At 47.7% G+C, this 20,000-nt stretch overlaps 2 protein-coding genes and 1 long non-coding RNA gene across 3 annotated transcripts in view; 1 reads left to right on the top strand and 2 right to left on the bottom strand.

Annotated features, from left to right (window-relative positions):
* Positions 1–7,778, bottom strand: part of myo5c (myosin VC) — a 51,082-nt gene extending 43,304 nt beyond the window's left edge. The window contains exons 1-6 of the mRNA XM_062548064.1: positions 7,594–7,778; positions 6,975–7,085; positions 6,660–6,831; positions 4,706–4,850; positions 2,659–2,815; positions 1,801–1,944 (exon numbers count right to left, since the gene is read on the bottom strand). Coding sequence (XP_062404048.1) covers positions 1,801–1,944; positions 2,659–2,815; positions 4,706–4,850; positions 6,660–6,831; positions 6,975–7,085; positions 7,594–7,620 — 756 coding nt within the window. The 5' untranslated portion in view covers positions 7,621–7,778. The remainder of the gene's footprint in view (positions 1–1,800; positions 1,945–2,658; positions 2,816–4,705; positions 4,851–6,659; positions 6,832–6,974; positions 7,086–7,593) is intronic.
* Positions 7,779–8,244: 466 nt separating this feature from the next.
* Positions 8,245–12,136, top strand: LOC134094521 (uncharacterized). Its single transcript, XR_009940447.1, has 5 exons — positions 8,245–8,735; positions 10,411–10,462; positions 10,678–10,748; positions 10,963–11,033; positions 11,883–12,136. It is a non-coding gene; the product is annotated as an uncharacterized LOC134094521 (long non-coding RNA).
* Positions 12,137–12,494: 358 nt separating this feature from the next.
* myo5ab (myosin VAb) overlaps positions 12,495–20,000 on the bottom strand; it is a 44,591-nt gene continuing 37,085 nt past the window's right edge. The window contains exons 36-41 of the mRNA XM_062546535.1: positions 19,761–19,850; positions 18,782–18,932; positions 17,934–18,219; positions 14,546–14,720; positions 14,063–14,143; positions 12,495–13,012 (exon numbers count right to left, since the gene is read on the bottom strand). Of these exons, the coding sequence (XP_062402519.1) occupies positions 12,860–13,012; positions 14,063–14,143; positions 14,546–14,720; positions 17,934–18,219; positions 18,782–18,932; positions 19,761–19,850 (936 nt within the window). The 3' untranslated portion in view covers positions 12,495–12,859. The remainder of the gene's footprint in view (positions 13,013–14,062; positions 14,144–14,545; positions 14,721–17,933; positions 18,220–18,781; positions 18,933–19,760; positions 19,851–20,000) is intronic.

The following is a 20,000-nucleotide window of genomic DNA, read 5'->3' as shown; positions in this document are numbered from 1 at the left end:
AGGGACCACACACCTGCCCAGACCCAACATCAGGGATCCCACACCTGCACACCTGCCCAGACCCCAACATCAGGGACCCCACACCTGCACACCTGCACAGACCCAACATCAGGGACCCCACACCTGCACACCTGCACAGACCCCAACATCAGGGATCCCACACCTGCACACCTGCCCAGACCCCAACATCAGGGATCCCACACCTGCACACCTGCCCAGACCCCAACATCAGGGACCCCACACCTGCACACCTGCACAGACCCCAACATCAGGGATCACACACCTGCACAGACCCAACATCAGGGACCACACACCTGCACACCTGCACAGACCCCAACATCAGGGATCCCACACCTGCCCACCTGCCCACCTGCCCAGACCCCAACATCAGGGACCACACACCTGCACAGACCCAAACATCAGGGATCACACACCTGCACACCTGCCCAGACCCCAACATCAGGGATCACACACCTGCACACCTGCACACCTGCCCAGACCCCAACATCAGGGATCACACACCTGCACACCTGCCCAGACCCAACATCAGGGATCACACACCTGCACACCTGCCCAGACCCCAACATCAGGGATCACACACCTGCACACCTGCCCAGACCCCAACATCAGGGACCCCACACCTGCACACCTGCCCAGACCCCAACATCAGGGACTACACACCTGCACACCTGCACAGACCCCAGCATCAGGGACTACACACCTGCACACCTGCACAGACCCCAACATCAGGGACCACACACCTGCACACCTGCCCAGACCCCAACATCAGGTACCACACACCTGCCCAGACCCAACATCAGGGACCCCACACCTGCACAGGGGTCACAGAGCGCTGTCGACTGCCCTACCTGGAGCACCTGGAAAATCATATCTACAAGAAAGGAGTTTGTTTGTTGCCATCGGCAACTGTACCTCAACGCCAACGTCCTTGACCTGTGGCGTTCCCCATGGGTCGATCTTGGGGCCACTACTATTCAACCTCTATATGCTCCCACTTGGACAAATCATCCAAAATAATCTCATTTCCTATCATAGCTCTGCAGACTTCATTTAACTTTATCGCCTAATGACTATGGTCCCTTTGAATCTCTCTGGCTGTGTATTGACAAGATCAACAACTGGATGTCTCAAAAAGAAAAAAACTGAAGTACAGAAGTGGACATCCCGGGTTTAAAAAGTAAAAGTCCTGCCAAGTATTTGATCCAACCATTTAGTAAACCAGCTAATCTTAATTAGCAGCCAGGTAGATCAGATAATTAGTGATATCACCTGTGCACAGTTAGAAAGAATTTGTGGCAGGACTTTCTGGACCCTGGGATGTCCTCCTCTCATGAAAACTAAAAGAATTGACCACATTACTCCAATACTTAAGTCCCGGAATTGGCTTCACAGAACTGACTTTTCTGTCTTCCAGCTAAAATGTTAATCTTATCTGACCCATGGGTGTGTGTGTGTGTGTGTGTGTGTGTGTGTGTGTGTGTGTGTGTGTGTGTGTGTTTCTGACCCATGGGTTGCGTGTTTGTGTGTGTGTGTGTGTGAGCGTGTTTGTGTTTGTTTCTCATCTATGGGTTGTGTGTGTGTGTGTTTGAGACCCATGAGTTTTGCGTGTGTGTGTGTGTTTATGTCCCATGGGTTACGTGTGTGTGTGTCACGTCATCAGTCATCATTGAGTGTGTCACAGATGTGATTTGTCCTGCTTTGTGATTGTCTGTGAAAGGCAATCTTTGTAACATATCTGAGTGTGGTTAGTGGTAAACTAATGACTTTTTAAACTCTCACCTGGAACACGACTCGGGACTTCTCCAGCAGGTAGGTCCTCATGTTGGCGCCGATGATCTGGTGGCGCTGGTCAAAGCTGATCTCCGTGTACTTCCCAAAGCGGCTGCTGTTATCGTTTCTGGTGGTCTTTGCGTTCCCAATAGCCTGCAAACAAAACACCGTGACAAGTCTCAGCACACTACACAGAACCAGGGCCACAGCACCTGGTGCACAGCCTGCTACACACAACCCAACACTAAGAGTTTCCCTTCAAAATAAGAGCGGATCTCAGATCCCAACACTATAGCTTACCTTCAAAATAAGAGCGGATCTCACACACCAACACTAAGAGCTTACCTTCAAAATAAGAGCGGATCTCAGATCCCAACACTATAGCTTACCTTCAAAATAAGAGCGGATCTCACAACCCAACACTAAGAGTTTCCCTTCAAAATAAGAGCGGATCTCAGATCCCAACACTATAGCTTACCTTCAAAATAAGAGCGGATCTCACACACCAACACTAAGAGCTTACCTTCAAAATAAGAGCGGATCTCAGATCCCAACACTATAGCTTACCTTCAAAATAAGAGCGGATCTCACACACCAACACTAAGAGCTTACCTTCAAAATAAGAGCGGATCTCAGATCCCAACACTAAGAGCTTACATTCAAAACAAGAGCGGATCTCACAACCCAACACTAAGAGATTACTTTCAAAATAAGAGCAGATCTCAGATCCCAACACTATAGCTTACCTTCAAAACAAGAGCGGATCTCAGATCCCATGTGAGCCATGATGGCATATGCAGGCGGGCTGGAATCTGTGGTCATACCTCTGTGATCGGGTTGGACGCCAGAACCTTGTGGTCCACTCACCTCTGTGATCGGGTTGGACGCCAGAACTTTGTCCTCCACGCGGGTCTTGCTGCTGGACTTGCTGACCACGGCGAAGTAGCGCATGGCGTAGCGTGCGGAGACCGTCTTCCCAGCGCCGGACTCGCCGCTCACGATGATCGACTGGTTCCTGTTGTTCCTGCAGGACGTGGAGACACACTGATATAAGGTGTGTGTGTGTGTGTGTGTGTGTGTGTGTGTATGTGTGTGTGTGTGTGTGTGTGTGTGTGTGTGTGTGTTGATGCAGACGCCTCGTGATGTTTACTACTGATATAATGTGTGTGTGTGTGTGTGTGTGTGTGTGTGTGTGTAGATGCAGGCGCCTCGTGATGTTTACTACTGATATAATGTGTGTGTGTGTGTGTGTGTGTGTGTGTGTGTGTGTTGAAGTGAGGGTGTGCGATAGGGCTGCACAATGAATAGAAGTTTAATGGGCTCCTCTAGCGCTGGTCATCTGTCCACACTAAGGGTGCGTTCACACTCCTCTAGCGCTGGTCACTAAGGGTGCGTTCCAACTCCTCTAGCGCTGGTCACTAAGGGTGCGTTCCAACTCCTCTAGCGCTGGTCACTAAGGGTGCGTTCACACTCTAGCGCTGGTCACTAAGGGTGCGTTCACACTCTAGCGCTGGTCACTAAGGGTGCGTTCCAACTCCTCTAGCGCTGGTCACTAAGGGTGCGTTCCAACTCCTCTAGCGCTGGTCATCTGTCCACACTAAGGGTGCGTTCCAACTCCTCTAGCGCTGGTCACTAAGGGTGCGTTCCAACTCCTCTAGCGCCGGTCACTAAGGGTGCGTTCCAACTCCTCTAGCGCTGGTCATCTGTCCACACTAAGGGTGCGTTCCAACTCCTCTAGTGCTGGTCACTAAGGGTGCGTTCCAACTCATCTAGCGCTGGTCACTAAGGGTGCGTTCCAACTCTAGCGCTGGTCACTAAGGGTGCGTTCCAACTCTAGTGCTGGTCACTAAGGGTGCGTTCCAACTCCTCTAGCGCTGGTCACTAAGGGTGCGTTCCAACTCCTCTAGCGCTGGTCACTAAGGGTGCGTTCCAACTCATCTAGCGCTGGTCACTAAGGGTGCGTTCCAACTCTAGCGCTGGTCACTAAGGGTGCGTTCCAACTCTAGTGCTGGTCACTAAGGGTGCGTTCCAACTCCTCTAGCGCTGGTCACTAAGGGTGCGTTCCAACTCCTCTAGTGCTGGTCACTAAGGGTGCGTTCCAACTCATCTAGCGCTGGTCACTAAGGGTGCGTTCCAACTCTAGCGCTGGTCACTAAGGGTGCGTTCCAACTCTAGTGCTGGTCACTAAGGGTGCGTTCCAACTCCTCTAGCGCTGGTCACTAAGGGTGCGTTCCAACTCTAGCGCTGGTCACTAAGGGTGCGTTCCAACTCTATCGCTGGTCACTAAGGGTGCGTTCCAACTCCTCTAGTGCTGGTCACTAAGGGTGCGTTCCAACTCATCTAGCGCTGGTCACTAAGGGTGCGTTCCAACTCTAGCGCTGGTCACTAAGGGTGCGTTCCAACTCTAGTGCTGGTCACTAAGGGTGCGTTCCAACTCCTCTAGCGCTGGTCACTAAGGGTGCGTTCCAACTCTAGCGCTGGTCACTAAGGGTGCGTTCCAACTCTATCGCTGGTCACTAAGGGTGCGTTCCAACTCCTCTAGCGCTGGTCACTAAGGGTGCGTTCCAACTCCTCTAGCGCTGGTCACTAAGGGTGCGTTCCAACTCCTCTAGTGCTGGTCACTAAGGGTGCGTTCCAACTCCTCTAGCGCTGGTCACTAAGGGTGCGTTCCAACTCATCCAGCGCTGGTCTAACTCCTGCGTCCTCAACCTATTCGCTTAGCACCGTGCAGCATCAGTCCATTAACAACAAGGCACGTCAATACGAGATATGTGTGTGTGTGTGTGTGTGTGTGTGTGTGTGTGTGTGTGTGTGTGTGTGTGTGTGTGTGTGTGTGTGTGTGTGTGTGTGTGTGTGTGTGTGTGTTTTACTGCTCTGTCTCCTCTTCACTAGATGTGTGTGTGTGTCAGTTCACCTGGCCATCTGCTTGTAGGCCTCCTCGGCCACGGCGAATATGTGTGGGTCCAGGTCGCCCATGTTCTGGCCGGAGTAAGCGTGGATGACCGCGTCCCCGTATACGGGCAGCTGCCTGTAGGGGTTCACCGCCACCAGGATGATGCCTACAGCAGAACACACACACACACACACACACACACACACACACACACACACACACACACACACACACACACACACACACACATACACACATCATATCAACCAGGATGATGCCTACAGCAGAACACACACACACACACACACACACACACACACACACACATCATATCAACCAGGATGATGCCTACAGCAGAACACACACACACACACACACACACACACACACACACACACATACATCATATCAACCAGGATGATGCCTACAGCAGAACACACACACACACACACACACACACACACACACACACACACATCATATCAACCAGGATGATGCCTACAGCAGAACACACACACACACACACACACACACACACACACACACACACACACACACACACACACACACACATCATATCAACCAGGATGATGCCTACAGCAGAACACACACACACACACACACACACACACACACACACACACACACACACACACACAAACATCATATCAACCAGGATGATGCCTACAGCAGAACACACACACACACACACACACACACACACATACATCATATCAACCAGGATGATGCCTACAGCAGAACACACACACACACACACACACACACATACATCATATCAACCAGGATGATGCCTACAGCAGGAACACACACACACACACACACACACACGCACCTCTCTTATTTTACCACTACACTCCCTGCACACACACACACACACCTCTCTTATTTTACCACTACACCCCTGCACACACATACACACACACACACACACACCTCTCATTTTACCACTACACCCCCTGCACACACACACACACACACACACACCTCTCTTATTTTACCACTACACCCCCTGCACACACACGCCTCTCTTATTTTACCAGTACACCCCGGCACACACACACACACACACACACACACACACACACACACACACACACACACACACCCCTGCACACACACACACACCTCTCTTATTTTACCACTACACCCCTGCACACACACACTTCTCTTATTTTACCACTACACCCCTGCACACACACACACACCTCTCTTATTTTACCACTACACCCCTGCACACACACACACACCTCTCTTATTTTACCACTACACCCCTGCTACTACTATACTGTTACTGTTACTACAGCACTACTACTACAGCAGTGTTACTGTTACTACACTAGATATACATACATACTGTATACATATATACATGTCTATGGTTACTACACTAGATATACATACATACTGTATATACATATATACACCCAGCAACACCAGCACAGCTAAAGAGAACCTCACCTACAGCAACACCAGCACAGTTAAAGAGAACCTCACCTACACCAGCACAGCTAAAGAGAACCTCACCTACAGCAACACCAGCACAGTTAAAGAGAACCTCACCTACACCAGCACAGCTAAAGAGAACCTCACCTACAGCAACACCAGCACAGCTAAAGAGAACCTCACCTACAGCAACACCAGCACAGCTAAAGAGAACCTCACCTACACCAGCACAGCTAAAGAGAACCTCACCTACACCAGCACAGTTAAAGAGGCCCTCACCTACAGCAACACCAGCACAGCTAAAGAGAACCTCACCTACAGCAACACAGTTAAAGAGGAGGACCTCACCTACACCAGCACAGCTAAAGATGACCTCACCTACAGCAACACAGTTAAAGAGAACCTCACCTACAGCAACACAGCTAAAGAGGAGGACCTCACCTACAGGTCGATTGGGCTGCGACTAGGTCTAATGCTTATTTTCAGAGTATAATCTCGATTTCTGTCTCACCACAGTAGGTGTAGATGATTTTGGACTCCACGAAGCGCACTCGGAGGTTGTGCAGAACGGCCGGCTCGTGCAGGTAGCTGAGGGCGGTGAGATCGTTCTCCCCCACGAGGATGTCGGGGTTCCGCAGATGGGGGAGCTGCACGTTCCCCGTTTCCACCGGGTACCGCATCTCCTGCACAGATAACCAAAGCCTGTTGCACATTTGCTTTAAATACCACATCAATTATCATTATTATTCTGTCAGAAAATAGAATGCGCTTAGAAATACCTGGTGTAATTCAATCACGGACCAAGTGAATGGTTTAGGCTACTAACCGTGCCATTCTCGAGCTGTAGTTCAAGAACATCATCTCCCGGTTTGTAGTCTTTCAGGATCTCCGCAGACTGCCACACTTCCTCAGGGTCCGGGATCCAGACGCGGTTGTACTGCAAAAGTAAGGCAACCAGAATGGTCCGAGACCAAAACCGGAACATAATCCCAAAAATGTGACATTTTCAGTTTGACTACCATTGAATACAAGTTTTATCTTCAAAAACAGGAACGTAAGTTATTTTTCTGTATTTTCCCGGAGACAGGCAACCAAAAACGGGGACGGCCCCCTGAAACCGGGGACGCCTGGTCACCCTACTCTAAAGGAATGTGGTAAAATCAGCCACCAACTTCCTCCTCACACTCTTGTAGGGAACATGTTCAAACACTACATGATGTTGGACAACTGCGTTTAAAATACACTTTTGCCAAATTAGAATCTCGTCGACCTTGGTGACATATGTTAGGCTACCCTACACATGACGGAGCCACACTTGTTATCGTGTCTTGACAAAGTTATGCATTTCCATGATTTCCTCAATGTAAAAATAACACTTACCACGACAGAATAGTCGAAATAAAAATTAGTTAATTTAAATCACTTTCATTTCCTGCCCTACTTACCTTAGTGTATAGCTCCAACAGGGCCATGGCAACCGCATAGTTTTCCGTTTCCTTGACACTTTGTCTAATGACTGTTCACACGGAGGTTTTTTTTTTTTAGGCTAGGCTACTATTTTTTTTATCCACAGCATCGGATTTCCTCGGTGGAAGTGTGTAGCCGCGCTGGACTTGTCCTCCTGCTCACCTGTCGTGTGGACTTTGACTTCGTTTCGCCGCCCAGTCGTCTTGTGACAGGTGCTTGACTTAGTGGGTGTGTCCATTTGAACAAGGATTTCGGAGTGAGCGAACAGGATCTCCGTCACTCAGCAGTCACAGCGAGAGGAGCCGCGAGCGCTGAACCCCAGCGGCTGCGCTCTGCGCAACTAGTCATCAGCTCATTTAATGCGAAAATAAACGCGTCTGGAGCCGCGCAGCACGCGTCAGTAGATCTTTCAGTTACAGCCATAAAAGGAGGGACAGGACACGAAGGGGTAATAACAATTATTTTATTTTCCATTCAGTTTTCAACAGGCATATTAAAACATTTATTTCTGGCAATAGTATTTCACAGACCTATTCGCACTCAAGTTGCATGACACACAATGTTAAGATCATGTGGGCCAAGGCACCAGGTAGAGCACAGCTTTAACTCACACACACACACACACACCCCAGCTGGCATCCTGACGTCAATTTGACATCAACAAGTAGTCAAGATTTTGACCAACATGTATGACGTGCATAAATATGCATAATTTCATTATATTTTGTAATGATTTCCTTGTGGTTGTAAAGAGGCCCAACAAAGGTATCAATCTAACATGTTTTTTCTGGTCCCTACATCTCAGGTCTATATTATTGACATTAAATCAACGTTGATTTGATGTCAGGAAATAAGACGTCAAATTGATGTGAAATTTATGTCAAAACAACGTCTGTTAAAATGTCTGAAAAGGTATATTATTAGCCTACTCATTGTAAATCGACGCGAGTTTTTCAACATCCTGACCCACACAGCAGAGGGTTCCAAAACGGACCCTCTGCGGCGGACTCCGTGCGGATACGCACATCGAAGCGCCCTTTCCAGTCCTAACGGCTCCTTCAGTTTTCAAATTTCTCGTTGATGAAGTGGAAGACGAAACAGCGGCGTCTGAAGGCTCACTGTAAGTATGCTCCTATATGCTTTATTTATGCAGCTACCGAGTCTATCCACTGAAAAAGTACTTCCATAACACAAGTAACCTAGCAGTACTTATCTAGCTTTATTTGCTGATATTATCCGAAGATTTGCTGGTCTGCAGATATTGCTCATATTTACACACCAGCTACGGTCTAGCTGCTAGCTTTCGCAAGCTAATTTAGCCCACTTTAGACAGGGCTAAATCCTGTCCAACTAGGGCTTTGTTACCCTTTTAATGAAAGCTAAACTCAGAACTGAGTTTAAAATGAGCAACGTTTAATTTGGTTTAACGCTAACTTTGTGTTTGTGAACAACAAAAGTTGGCTTGCGTTAGCTAGCGTTAGCTTGTTAGCTAACGATAGCATTAAAGTTACAGGAAAACTAGTTTTTGTTAACGTTATGAAAGCTTAGATGTTGGACTCGGGAGTCTTTAAGAAAACGAAGGCCAATTCGGATGTGTCTAAACATCATTTCTTTCTGGGAGGGAGGCTGATTTCACATTGTTCACCAGTCCGGGATAACGTTAGCTGCTAGCTAATGGTTTTAAATTATGAATGACGTTAGCAGTAGCCTGCTAGTTCTAATAAGGTAGCGCTAACCAGCTGACGCATGCTCAAACACATACGTCATAGCTCGACATTAGGCGCGTTCAAGTTGGCTGCGCAGCACAAAAACTGCGCAGCACAAGATGCACGTGGTTAAAAATCTGTCCACGATGGTCTAGATGGGTGTGTTTTCGACTCGGCAGTCGGTATCACATGGCCTCAACTTATCGCGGGAGCAAGGCGTGGCCAGGCGGCTGCTCCGCAAAAGAGCAGCCGGTCTGGAGATACTGCGGAGAGCAGCGGAGCCTAGACCCTGCCTTCATGACGTCAGGTCTTTGCCCTAATTGGCTTTTACATCCCTGACGTATGTGCAGGTGTTTAGATGCCTCCTCATATCCACAAGGGTCCGTGCGGGTCCGTGCCTCGTGATTCATCACATGGTCAAGTCTAGCCAAGTCTACACTACGGGAAGTAGAGAGTGTACAACTTCATAGCAGCGTTTGCATCCCCGCCCCTGCTGCCACCGGCAGCTCTCGTTGCTGCAAAAGGTCATTTGGAGTTGAACTTGAACACGGCTATTCTCTGCTGGCAGCAACAAATAGCTTTGGGACTCGTGCTTATATTTTGTACACGTTAGAAACCAGCAAACAGGCCTACTATTCAATCTAAAAAGTCCGGTTTCCAGACGTGTTTCCTGGTGACTTTTTAGATTGAACTGTAGCTGCTAGAGATTACTCTCTAACTTTTACGAAATATAAATGCACAAAGGGCACGAGGCTATTTGTTTTAAATTTTCACGTAGAAATACTGTCTGTCTACGAGTTCATTTAATGACATTGAACGTTCCTTGGAGTAAGATTTAACTGAGAAGAGGCAAAATAGAAGAGGCAGTTGTTGACTTCATGTATGTCCTTGCTTTGCCTTGGCACAGACCAGACACTTTGTGGTGAATGTTTAGAATATATGGGAAGAGGAGCTAAAATGATCAGCACCATATTCTGTGGATCCCAATATAATGCATTTTTTAATGGGGTGTATTATTGGTTATGATAAATATTTGGCCATTTCTTTCTGATGATAAACGTAATGCATATTTATGTATCTGTGTTGCAGGTCATTCACAAGTGGCTCCAGTCTGGTTTGGGGGTTCTGCCATCCAAGTAAAGTAAGCTTTACAGTTTTACATTTGATTTATTTGACTTTTGGTCTAAACATTAATAATAAAAAATAACCATATGCCTCTGTAACTGGTGTTACTAGTTCAGGACGAAGTGAAGGTAAATGTCAACATGCTTAAATGCCTTTGTCTGCTGTAATAAAACCTACCCTCTACCTCAAAAGCTCTCTAATGAAATGTACATTTATGTATCTGCGTTACAGGTTATTCACAAGTGGCTCCAGTCTGGTTTGGGGGTCTACGCTTTCTCATCCTGTCCTGCCACCCAAGTGAAGTAAGCTATACAGTTTTACATTTGATTTATTTGACTTTTGGTCTAAACATCAATAATAAAAATAACCATATGCCTCTGTAACTGGTGTTACTAGTTCAGGACGAAGTGAAGGTAAATGTCAACATGCTTAAATGCCTTTGTCTGCTGTAATAAAACCTACCCTCTACCTCAAAAGCTCTCTAATGAAATGTACATTTATGTATCTGCGTTACAGGTTATTCACAAGTGGCTCCAGTCTGGTTTGGGGGTCTACGCTTTCTCATCCTGTCCTGCCACCCAAGTGAAGTAAGCTATACAGTTTTACATTTGATTTATTTGACTTTTGGTCTAAAAATTAATAATAAAAAATAACCATATGCCTCTGTAACTGGTGTTACTAGTCAGGACGAAGTGAAGGTAAATGTCAACATGCTTAAATTCCTTTGTCTGCTGTAATAAAACCTACCCTCTACCGAAAAGCTCTCTAATGAAATGTACATTTATGTATCTGCGTTACAGGTTATTCACAAGTGGCTCCAGTTTGGTTTGGGGGTCTACACTTTCTCATCCTGTCCTGCCACCCAAGTGAAGTAAGCTAAACAGTTTTACATTTGATTTATTTGACTTTTGGTCTAAACATTAATAATAAAAAATAACCATATGCCTCTGTAACTGGTGTTACTAGTTCAGGACGAAGTGAAGGTAAATGTCAACATGCTTAAATGCCTTTGTCTGCTGTAATATTTATGCTGTAATTGTTATAATTTGTCTATTGATAGAATTTGAAATTTATTTTGCTATTGTCCTTAAATTTAGCCATACCATGCTTTAGTTATTATTATTATATATAATTAACTGAGTGACTTATTTGATTGCTATTCTCATTTCACTGTTTTATTTCTCATTAGGTTAGTGCTTAAAATTATTGTTTTACTGATAATATTACTATTCTCCCTAGTTTGTAATTGTTCACTGTTAATTTAATTTGTATTGTTATTTATTTGTATGTCGCTTTGGACAAAGGCGTCTGCTAAATAACCATAGCCATAGCCATAGCCATAGCCATAGCCATAGCCATAGCCATAGCCATAATAAAACCTACCCTCTACCGAAAAGCTCTCTAATGAAATGTACATTTATGTATCTGTGTTACAGGTTATTCACAAGTGGCTCCAGTCTGGTTTGGGGGTCTACGCTTTCTTATCCTGTCCTGAGTGATTCTTGACATTGAAATTATATCAAAATTTGTCAATAAATGTTCATACTTTTGTCATTAATGTTTGATTTCGGATTTATGTTGAATTGACAGCGAAGCTTGATATTGAATGATAGCAAAATAGCATTAAAACATTGTCTTCCTATGCATCAACATCATGACATCTTGACATCAAATAAATGTTGAATTGACATCAAATGCTAACAAAACTTGACATGGAAATGACATCAACATCATGACATCTTGATGTCAAATAAATGTTGAATTGACATCAAAGCCTGATATTGAATGATATCAAAATAGCATCAAAACGTAATCAACCATCATGACATCAAATACATGTTGAATTGACATCAAATCCCGACAAAACATGACATCAAAATAACATCAAAATGACATCAGCAGAGGTCAAAATCTTGACATCAAATTGACATCAGTACATTGACGTCAATATGACTTTCATTCTAGACCTATTTCGTGACGTAATTTTGACGTCAATGTTCGATGTCATATTGATGTCAAATTGATATCAAATGCCCACTGGGACACACACACACACACACACACAGTTAAGAGCATGTGGTCAGGGCACCAGATATAGAAAGGGAGGAAGAGGCCACTGCTGTCCTGTAGGATCCCTTTCAGTTCCACACATGTGTGCACAGCTGTAATACACACACACACACACACACACACACACACACACACACACTCACACACACACACACACACACACACACACACACACACACACACACACACACACACACACACACCTGGGTATGTCACCCTGTTTGTCAACGCCTGGATGACACAGGAGTCACATCATCTGCATACCATGCAGCCAAACTAACTGAACATATACCTGATATGGCTCACAGGTCTGGTGTGTGTGTGTGTGTGTGTGTGTGTGTGTTCACACTCGTGTGAGGAAGCCCAGGTTGAGGCTGTTGGGAATGAGAATGGTTTCCAGGGCGACGGAGGAGTGATGGAAGGGGAAGGTGACGGGGAAGATGTTCTTGGTCTCCATGAGGAGCTGAGATGACTCCTTACGGCCCTGCAGACACGCCTGAGACCAGGAGGAGGAGGAGAGAGGAGGAGGAGAGGAGAGAGAGGAGGAGGAGAGGAGAGAGAGAGGAGAGGAGAGAGAGAGGAGGAGGAGAGGAGGAGGAGAGGAGAGAGAGGAGGAGGAGGAGGAGGAGGAGGAGGAGGAGGAGAGGAGAGGAGAGAGAGAGGAGGAGGAGAGGAGAGGAGAGGAGGAGAGGAGAGGAGAGAGAGGAGGAGGAGGAGGAGAGGAGAGAGAGGAGGAGGAGAGGAGAGGAGAGGAGGAGAGGAGAGGAGAGAGAGGAGGAGGAGGAGAGAGAGGAGGAGGAGGAGGAGAGGAGGAGGAGGAGAGGAGAGAGAGGAGGAGGAGGAGGAGAGGAGAGAGAGGAGGAGGAGAGGAGAGGAGAGGAGAGGAGGAGAGGAGAGGAGAGAGAGGAGGAGGAGGAGAGAGAGGAGGAGGAGGAGGAGGAGGAGGAGGAGAGGAGGAGGAGGAGAGGAGAGGAGGAGGAGGAGAGGAGGAGGAGGAGAGAGAGAGGAGAGGAGAGAGAGGAGGAGGAGGAGGAGGAGGAGAGGAGAGGAGGAGGAGGAGGAGGAGAGGAGAGGAGAGGAGGAGGAGGAGGAGAGGATGGAGGGAAAGTTGAGGAGGAGAGGAAGAAGAAAGGAAGAAAAGGACAGAGAGGGTGGAGAAGAAGAGGAGAGAAATTGCAAAGAAAGGAGGAGAGAAGAGAGAGAAGAAAGAGGAAGAAAGAAGGAGAGGAGAGAAAAGGAGGAGGAGAGGAAGAATTGAGGTATAGAAGAGGGAAGAGAGGAGGAGAGGTGAGAGGAGAGAAGAGGAGGAGAAGAGGAGGAGGAGAGATAGGAAGAGCGGAGGTATAGAAAATGAGAGAGGAGAAAGGAGGAAGTCAGGAAACATGTTCATGTATAAACACATATAAAATATATATAAACATAAACATATAAACATATACATACTAAAGGATATACAACCTGCAATACAGTTTGTTGCACAATCAAACCTACTAACTGCACACACAATCACACACACACACACACACACACACACACACGTCCTCACCTCAATGGTCTTAATAAATGTCGGGGCGACTCTCTCCTCAAACTCGTTCACTGGAGTGTACAAGTTCAGGATCTTCACGATCTGTAAGGACGAAGCAGCCACATCATTAACTGTGCAAACACACGTCTAGCCACTGACACACACACACACACACACACACACACACACACACACACACACACCTGTACGGCAGTGAGTGCGGTACACATGGATGCGATGGCCTGGGCGTCCACACACACACACACACACACACACACACACACACACACACACACACACACACCTGTACGGCAGTGAGTGCGGTACACATGGATGCGATGGCCTGGGTGTCCACACACACACACACACACACACACACACACACACACACACACACACACACACACACACACCTGTACGGCGGTGAGTGCGGTACACATGGATGCGATGGCCTGGGCGTCCACACACACACACACACACACACACACACACACACACACACACCTGTACGGCGGTGAGTGCGGTACACATGGAGGCGATGGCCTGGGCGTCCTGCTGTGATTTCTTCTTGACTTGCAGCAGCTGCGCGGCCTGGATGAGCGGCTCCAGCATCTCTCTGGCCCCACTGGTCAACAGAGCCTTGTCCTGCAGCCAGTCCTCTAGCTGGCACACGTTATACCTGCACACACACACACACACACTGGTCAACAGAGCCTTGTCCTGCAGCCAGTCCTCTAGCTGGCACACGTTATACCTACACACACACACACACACACACACACACACACACACACACACACACACACACACACACACACACACACACACACACACACACTGGTCAACAGAGCCTTGTCCTGCAGCCAGTCCTCCAGCTGGCACACGTTATACCTACACACACACACACACACACACACACACACACACACACACACACACACACACACACACACACACACACACACACACACACACTGGTCAACAGAGCCTTGTCCTGCAGCCAGTCCTCCAGCTGGCACACGTTATACCTACACACACACACACACACACACACACACACACACACACACACACACACACACACACACACACACATACATTATAGCAATGAATGATTACTGTCTTACTTGTGCCATGAAGACTGCACAAGTGTGCCACAGGAGAAGTCCATGAGTTTTTATGTTATGTTTCGTTGGTGATAATAGTTAATAGTCGGCCAAAATTGTAGGCTATTTAAATCACATTCCATGACTTCAGCTCCAAAACTGACTACCTCCAAACTGTGTTGCACTGTCGCCATCTAGAGGCTGGTTTTATTGGAGCGCTGCATCTGTGCAGGCTGGGTGACCCCTGGCTGACCCCTGGCTGACCCCTGGCTGACCCCTGGCTGACCCCTGGCTGACATGCCCCAACTCAGGCTGGAAACCTGCACATCTATCTCCCCTTAGTCACTCTCTCCAGTTACATAGAATACCTCCATGTGCACTTAGTCACTCTCTCCAGTTACATAGAATACCTCCACGTGCACTTAGTCACTCTCTCCAGTTATATAGAATACCTCCACGTGCACTTAGTCACTCTCTCCAGTTATATAGAATACCTCCATGTGCACTTAGTCACTCTCTCCAGTTATATAGAAGACCTCCACGTGCACTTAGTCACTCTCTCCAGTTATATAGAAGACCTCCACGTGCACTTAGTCACTCTCTCCAGTTATATACTAGAATACCTCCGTGCACATCTGTCTCTGCTTCCTGTCCACAAGCTTTGGCTCCAATCACAAACTAGCTTCTCCAAAAGACGCACCTGATCGTTGGTCTGATTGGTTGATTGATTGGTCAAAAAAGCGATCAGTCATTTGAACTATGCCCATTGAAAAAGCGCAGCCTCCCCAGATTAATGTTCAATTTGAAAAGATTGAGCTTACTATGGTGATAGCCAGACTAGCATCTGTTCTATTAAAAGCCAAATTCCATCTTAGAATATTCAGAAGCACTGGCCGGTAATAACTGCCATTCTGTGAAGCGCAAAAGGCATATATATAAAAAATGTAAAAACATTAAAAAGGGGGTGGATTAGTCTGTCTGGCTATCACCATACTAAACTTAATCTTTTAAGATTGACCATTAGTGTGGGGAGTAGGGAGAGGTGTGATCTTTCAGAGGAGGGGCGGGACTGTCGAGCTCTATAGGCATCATTCAAATCATGACTCTGTACGCTTGGATAATCCTTCAACCAATCAGAGCAACCATCCGGTGGATCTTTTGGATAAGCTGCTTTGTGATTGGAGCCAAAGGTTCTGGCAGGGAACAGAGGAGATAGATGTGCAGGTTTCCAGCCTGAGCTGGCGGGCGGAATCCAAATCCACCGGCAGGTCAGGCGGGGTTCACCCAGCCGAGGGGTGCATGCCATCTCAAAAAGAGTGTACATCGCACACTGGAACATATGCTTTCACTGATGTAATTGGTGTGGGGGTGGGTGCCATCTCAAAAGAGTGTACATCGCACACTGGAACATATGCTTTCACTGATGTGATTGGTGTGGGGGTGGGTGACATTCATGGTCAGTTTTATCATGCAGCTGAACAGGAAAACTAATTTAACTTTTGGTCAATTCTATACGTGATGACGGCAGTCAGATTTTGAAATGATAAATCAAGCACTCTGTGTTAGTTCTGGCAGGCCGCAAGGTCAAACCCGCTGTCAGCTGTCAGTTTCTTATTAGCTATGCTAAACTCCCACATCAGCTGTTCCGCTCAGCTGATCGTTCCATTCGCTCCATTCGTCTCTCTCATAAGGGCGCCTTACTTAAGCTGCGTCAGTCTGTTACTATCACTGCTTTCTCTGCTCGCTGCTTTGCAACCCACCTCCTCCCCAGCTCCACCTCAAAGTGATTAACTTAAAATAATGACATCCTGTAGTCAGTGTTGCTTGCTCTGTTCGGGAGGAATAGAGTTACTCTCCCGGTTTAAACTGAGTCCCCTGAGGATGCTGCTGTTCCCTGTCTAGGCTTTCCATGGAGTTCAGGGAAAGATGGGGAACTTCCTCTGAACAGAGCCATAACACCAAATACAAAATAGAATTGGCTTTAAAGATACTTCTCTCTTGTGTATCTTTGACCCAAGCGGTCCTGACAGGTGTTCAGTGAGGAAGACAGTTTGGGAAACACTGGTATCAGCTACGCAGTGAGGAAGACAGTTTGGGAAACACTGGTATCAGCTACGCAGTGAGGAAAACAGTTTGGGAAACACTGGCATCAGCTACGCAGTGAGGAAGACAGTTTGGGAAACACTGGCATCAGCTACGCAGCCTCACAGTCACACCGCTGCCCTTCCTTCATCTCTAGTGCCCCCTGTGGTGGTGACCTGATCTGTAGCGCCCCCTGTGGTGATTACCTGATCTGCAGGCCTGTAGCGCCCCCTGTGGTGGTTACCTGATCTGCAGGCCCTTGCTCTGTAGCGCCCCCTGTGGTGATTACCTGATCTGCAGGCCTGTAGCGCCCCCTGTGGTGATTACCTGATCTGCAGGCCCTTGCTCTGTAGCGCCCCCTGTGGTGATTACCTGATCTGCAGGCCCTTGCTCCTGTAGCGCCCCCTGTGGTGAGTACCTGATCTGCAGGCCCTTGCTCCAGGAGCACATGATCTGATGATCTGTAGCGCCCCCTGTGGTGATTACCTGATCTGCAGGCCCTTGCTCCAGGAGCACATGATCTGTAGCGCCCCCTGTGGTGATTACCTGATCTGCAGGCCCTTGCTCCAGGAGCACATGATCTCTAGCTCCCCCCTGTGGTGGTTACCTGATCTGCAGGCCCTTGCGGCAGGAGCACATGATCTGTAGCGCCCCCTGTGGCGATTACCTGATCTGCAGGCCCTTGCGCCCCCTGTGGTGGTTACCTGATCTGCAGGCCCTTGCTCCAGGAGCACATGTCCTTGCGCAGCAGCAGGCTGTTGAGGGTGGCGGCGCAGACGTTGTAGAACTGCTGCTTGACGGCGAGGCGGATGAGGTGGGGCGGAGCGCCGTGTTGCCGTAGCAACGCGTGGAAGCCGCTCAGCGCGCGCAGGATGGAGTCCAGAGCCGCCCCCCCGCTCTCCTCCGTCACGCTGCACGTGCGCTTACGCACCCCCGTCGCCTTCACCCCCAGCACCCCGGGGATAGAGTCCTGCTCCAGCATCCCACACACTGCACACACACACACACACACACACACACATTATACACACACACATTATACACACACTCACACATTATACACACACACACAGAACACCCTTCACCCCCAGCACCCCGGGGATAGAGTCCTGCTCCAGCATCCCACACACTGCACACACACACACACACATTATACACACACATTATACACACACACACACATTATACACACACACACACACATTATACACACACACACACACACACACACATTATACTCTGATCATGGACTGCAGGGTATCCTACACACACACACACACACACACACCGATCAGAGGCTGCAGGGTATCCTCCACACACACACACACACACACACACACACACACACACACACACACACACACACACACACACACACACACACACACACACACACACACACACACACACACACACACACACACACACACACCGATCAGAGGCTGCAGGGTATCCTCCACACACACACACACACACACACACACACACACACACACACACACCGATCAGAGGCTGCAGGGTATCCTCCACACACACACACACACACACACACCGATGAGAGGCTGCAGGGTATCCTCCACACACTTGGTGAGCTGCTGGTAGATCTGAATGGCGAGGTCACACAGCACTTGGCGGTAGTCAGCCAGGTCAAAGTTCACCAGGCAGTGCTCGTTCTGCTGAGGGGTGTTGAGCTTGGTGTAGATCTGCACAGGGTCAGAGGTCGGGTTGGGGTCAAAGGGCAGAATGTGGGGAGAGAAAAGAAGGAGGGGAGCTCAGTGTAGCATCTGAAAGTTGTGTGCTAAGTGTGTGGAAGTACATACTATGTGTGTGGAAACAAGTTTAAGTGTGAGGAAGTGCATGCTAAGCATATGGTTAGTGTGTGGAAGCCCATGCTAAGATTGTGAAAACATGTGTGAAAAAGTGGAAGCGCATACTAAGCCCATTAAAGTGTGGTCTAAGTATGTGGAAGCGCATACTAAGCACATTAAAGTGTGGTCTAAGTATGTGGTAGTGCATACTAAGCACATTAAAGTGTAGTCTAAGTATGTGGTAGGGCATACTAAGCATATGAAAGCGTGTGCTAAGTGCCTGGAAGTGCATACTAAGCATGTGAAAGCGTGTGCTAAGTATGTGGAAGCATATGGTAAGCATGCGGAAGTGTGTGGAAACAGGTATAAGTGTGTGGGGGTGCCTGTACATACTAAGCGTGTGTAAGTGTGTATACTGTAAGTACATAGGTAGCACATACTAAGTGTGTGTAAGTGTGTATAAGTGTGTGGTAGCAGATACTAAGTGTGTGTAAGCATGTATAAGCGTGTTTATAGCACATACTAAGCGTGTATAAGCGTGTCTAAGCGTGTATAAGTGTGTGTATAAGTGTGGTAAGTGTGTGTAAGCGTGTATAAGCGTGTGGTAGCACATACTAAGTGTGTGTAAGCGTGTATAAGCGTGTATAAGCGTGTGTAAGCGTGTATAAGCGTGTGGTAGCATGTGGTAAGTGTGTGTAACATGTATAAGCGTGTGCTACTCACCTCCTCTCCACTATACTGCTCCAGACAGTGCAGGAAGCAGCACGTGTTGGCCAGCCAGAACGACACCATCTCAAAGTCGTTTCCTTTCCTCTAGATAGAACAAACGAGGAACGTTTAAAAACATGGATGAATGAAGTCGTCTCCTTTCCTCTAGATAGAACAAATGAGGAACGTTTAAAAACATGGATGAATTAAGTCGTCTCTTTGAGCACTCGTGTCCTAACTAGGGTCCTACCTTCA

This window comes from Sardina pilchardus, chromosome 10 (assembly GCF_963854185.1).
Source record: "Sardina pilchardus chromosome 10, fSarPil1.1, whole genome shotgun sequence".
NCBI lineage: Eukaryota > Metazoa > Chordata > Actinopteri > Clupeiformes > Clupeidae > Sardina > Sardina pilchardus.
The sequence above is the reverse complement of the archived record's forward strand: the minus strand, read 5'-3'. Positions and strand labels throughout refer to the sequence as shown.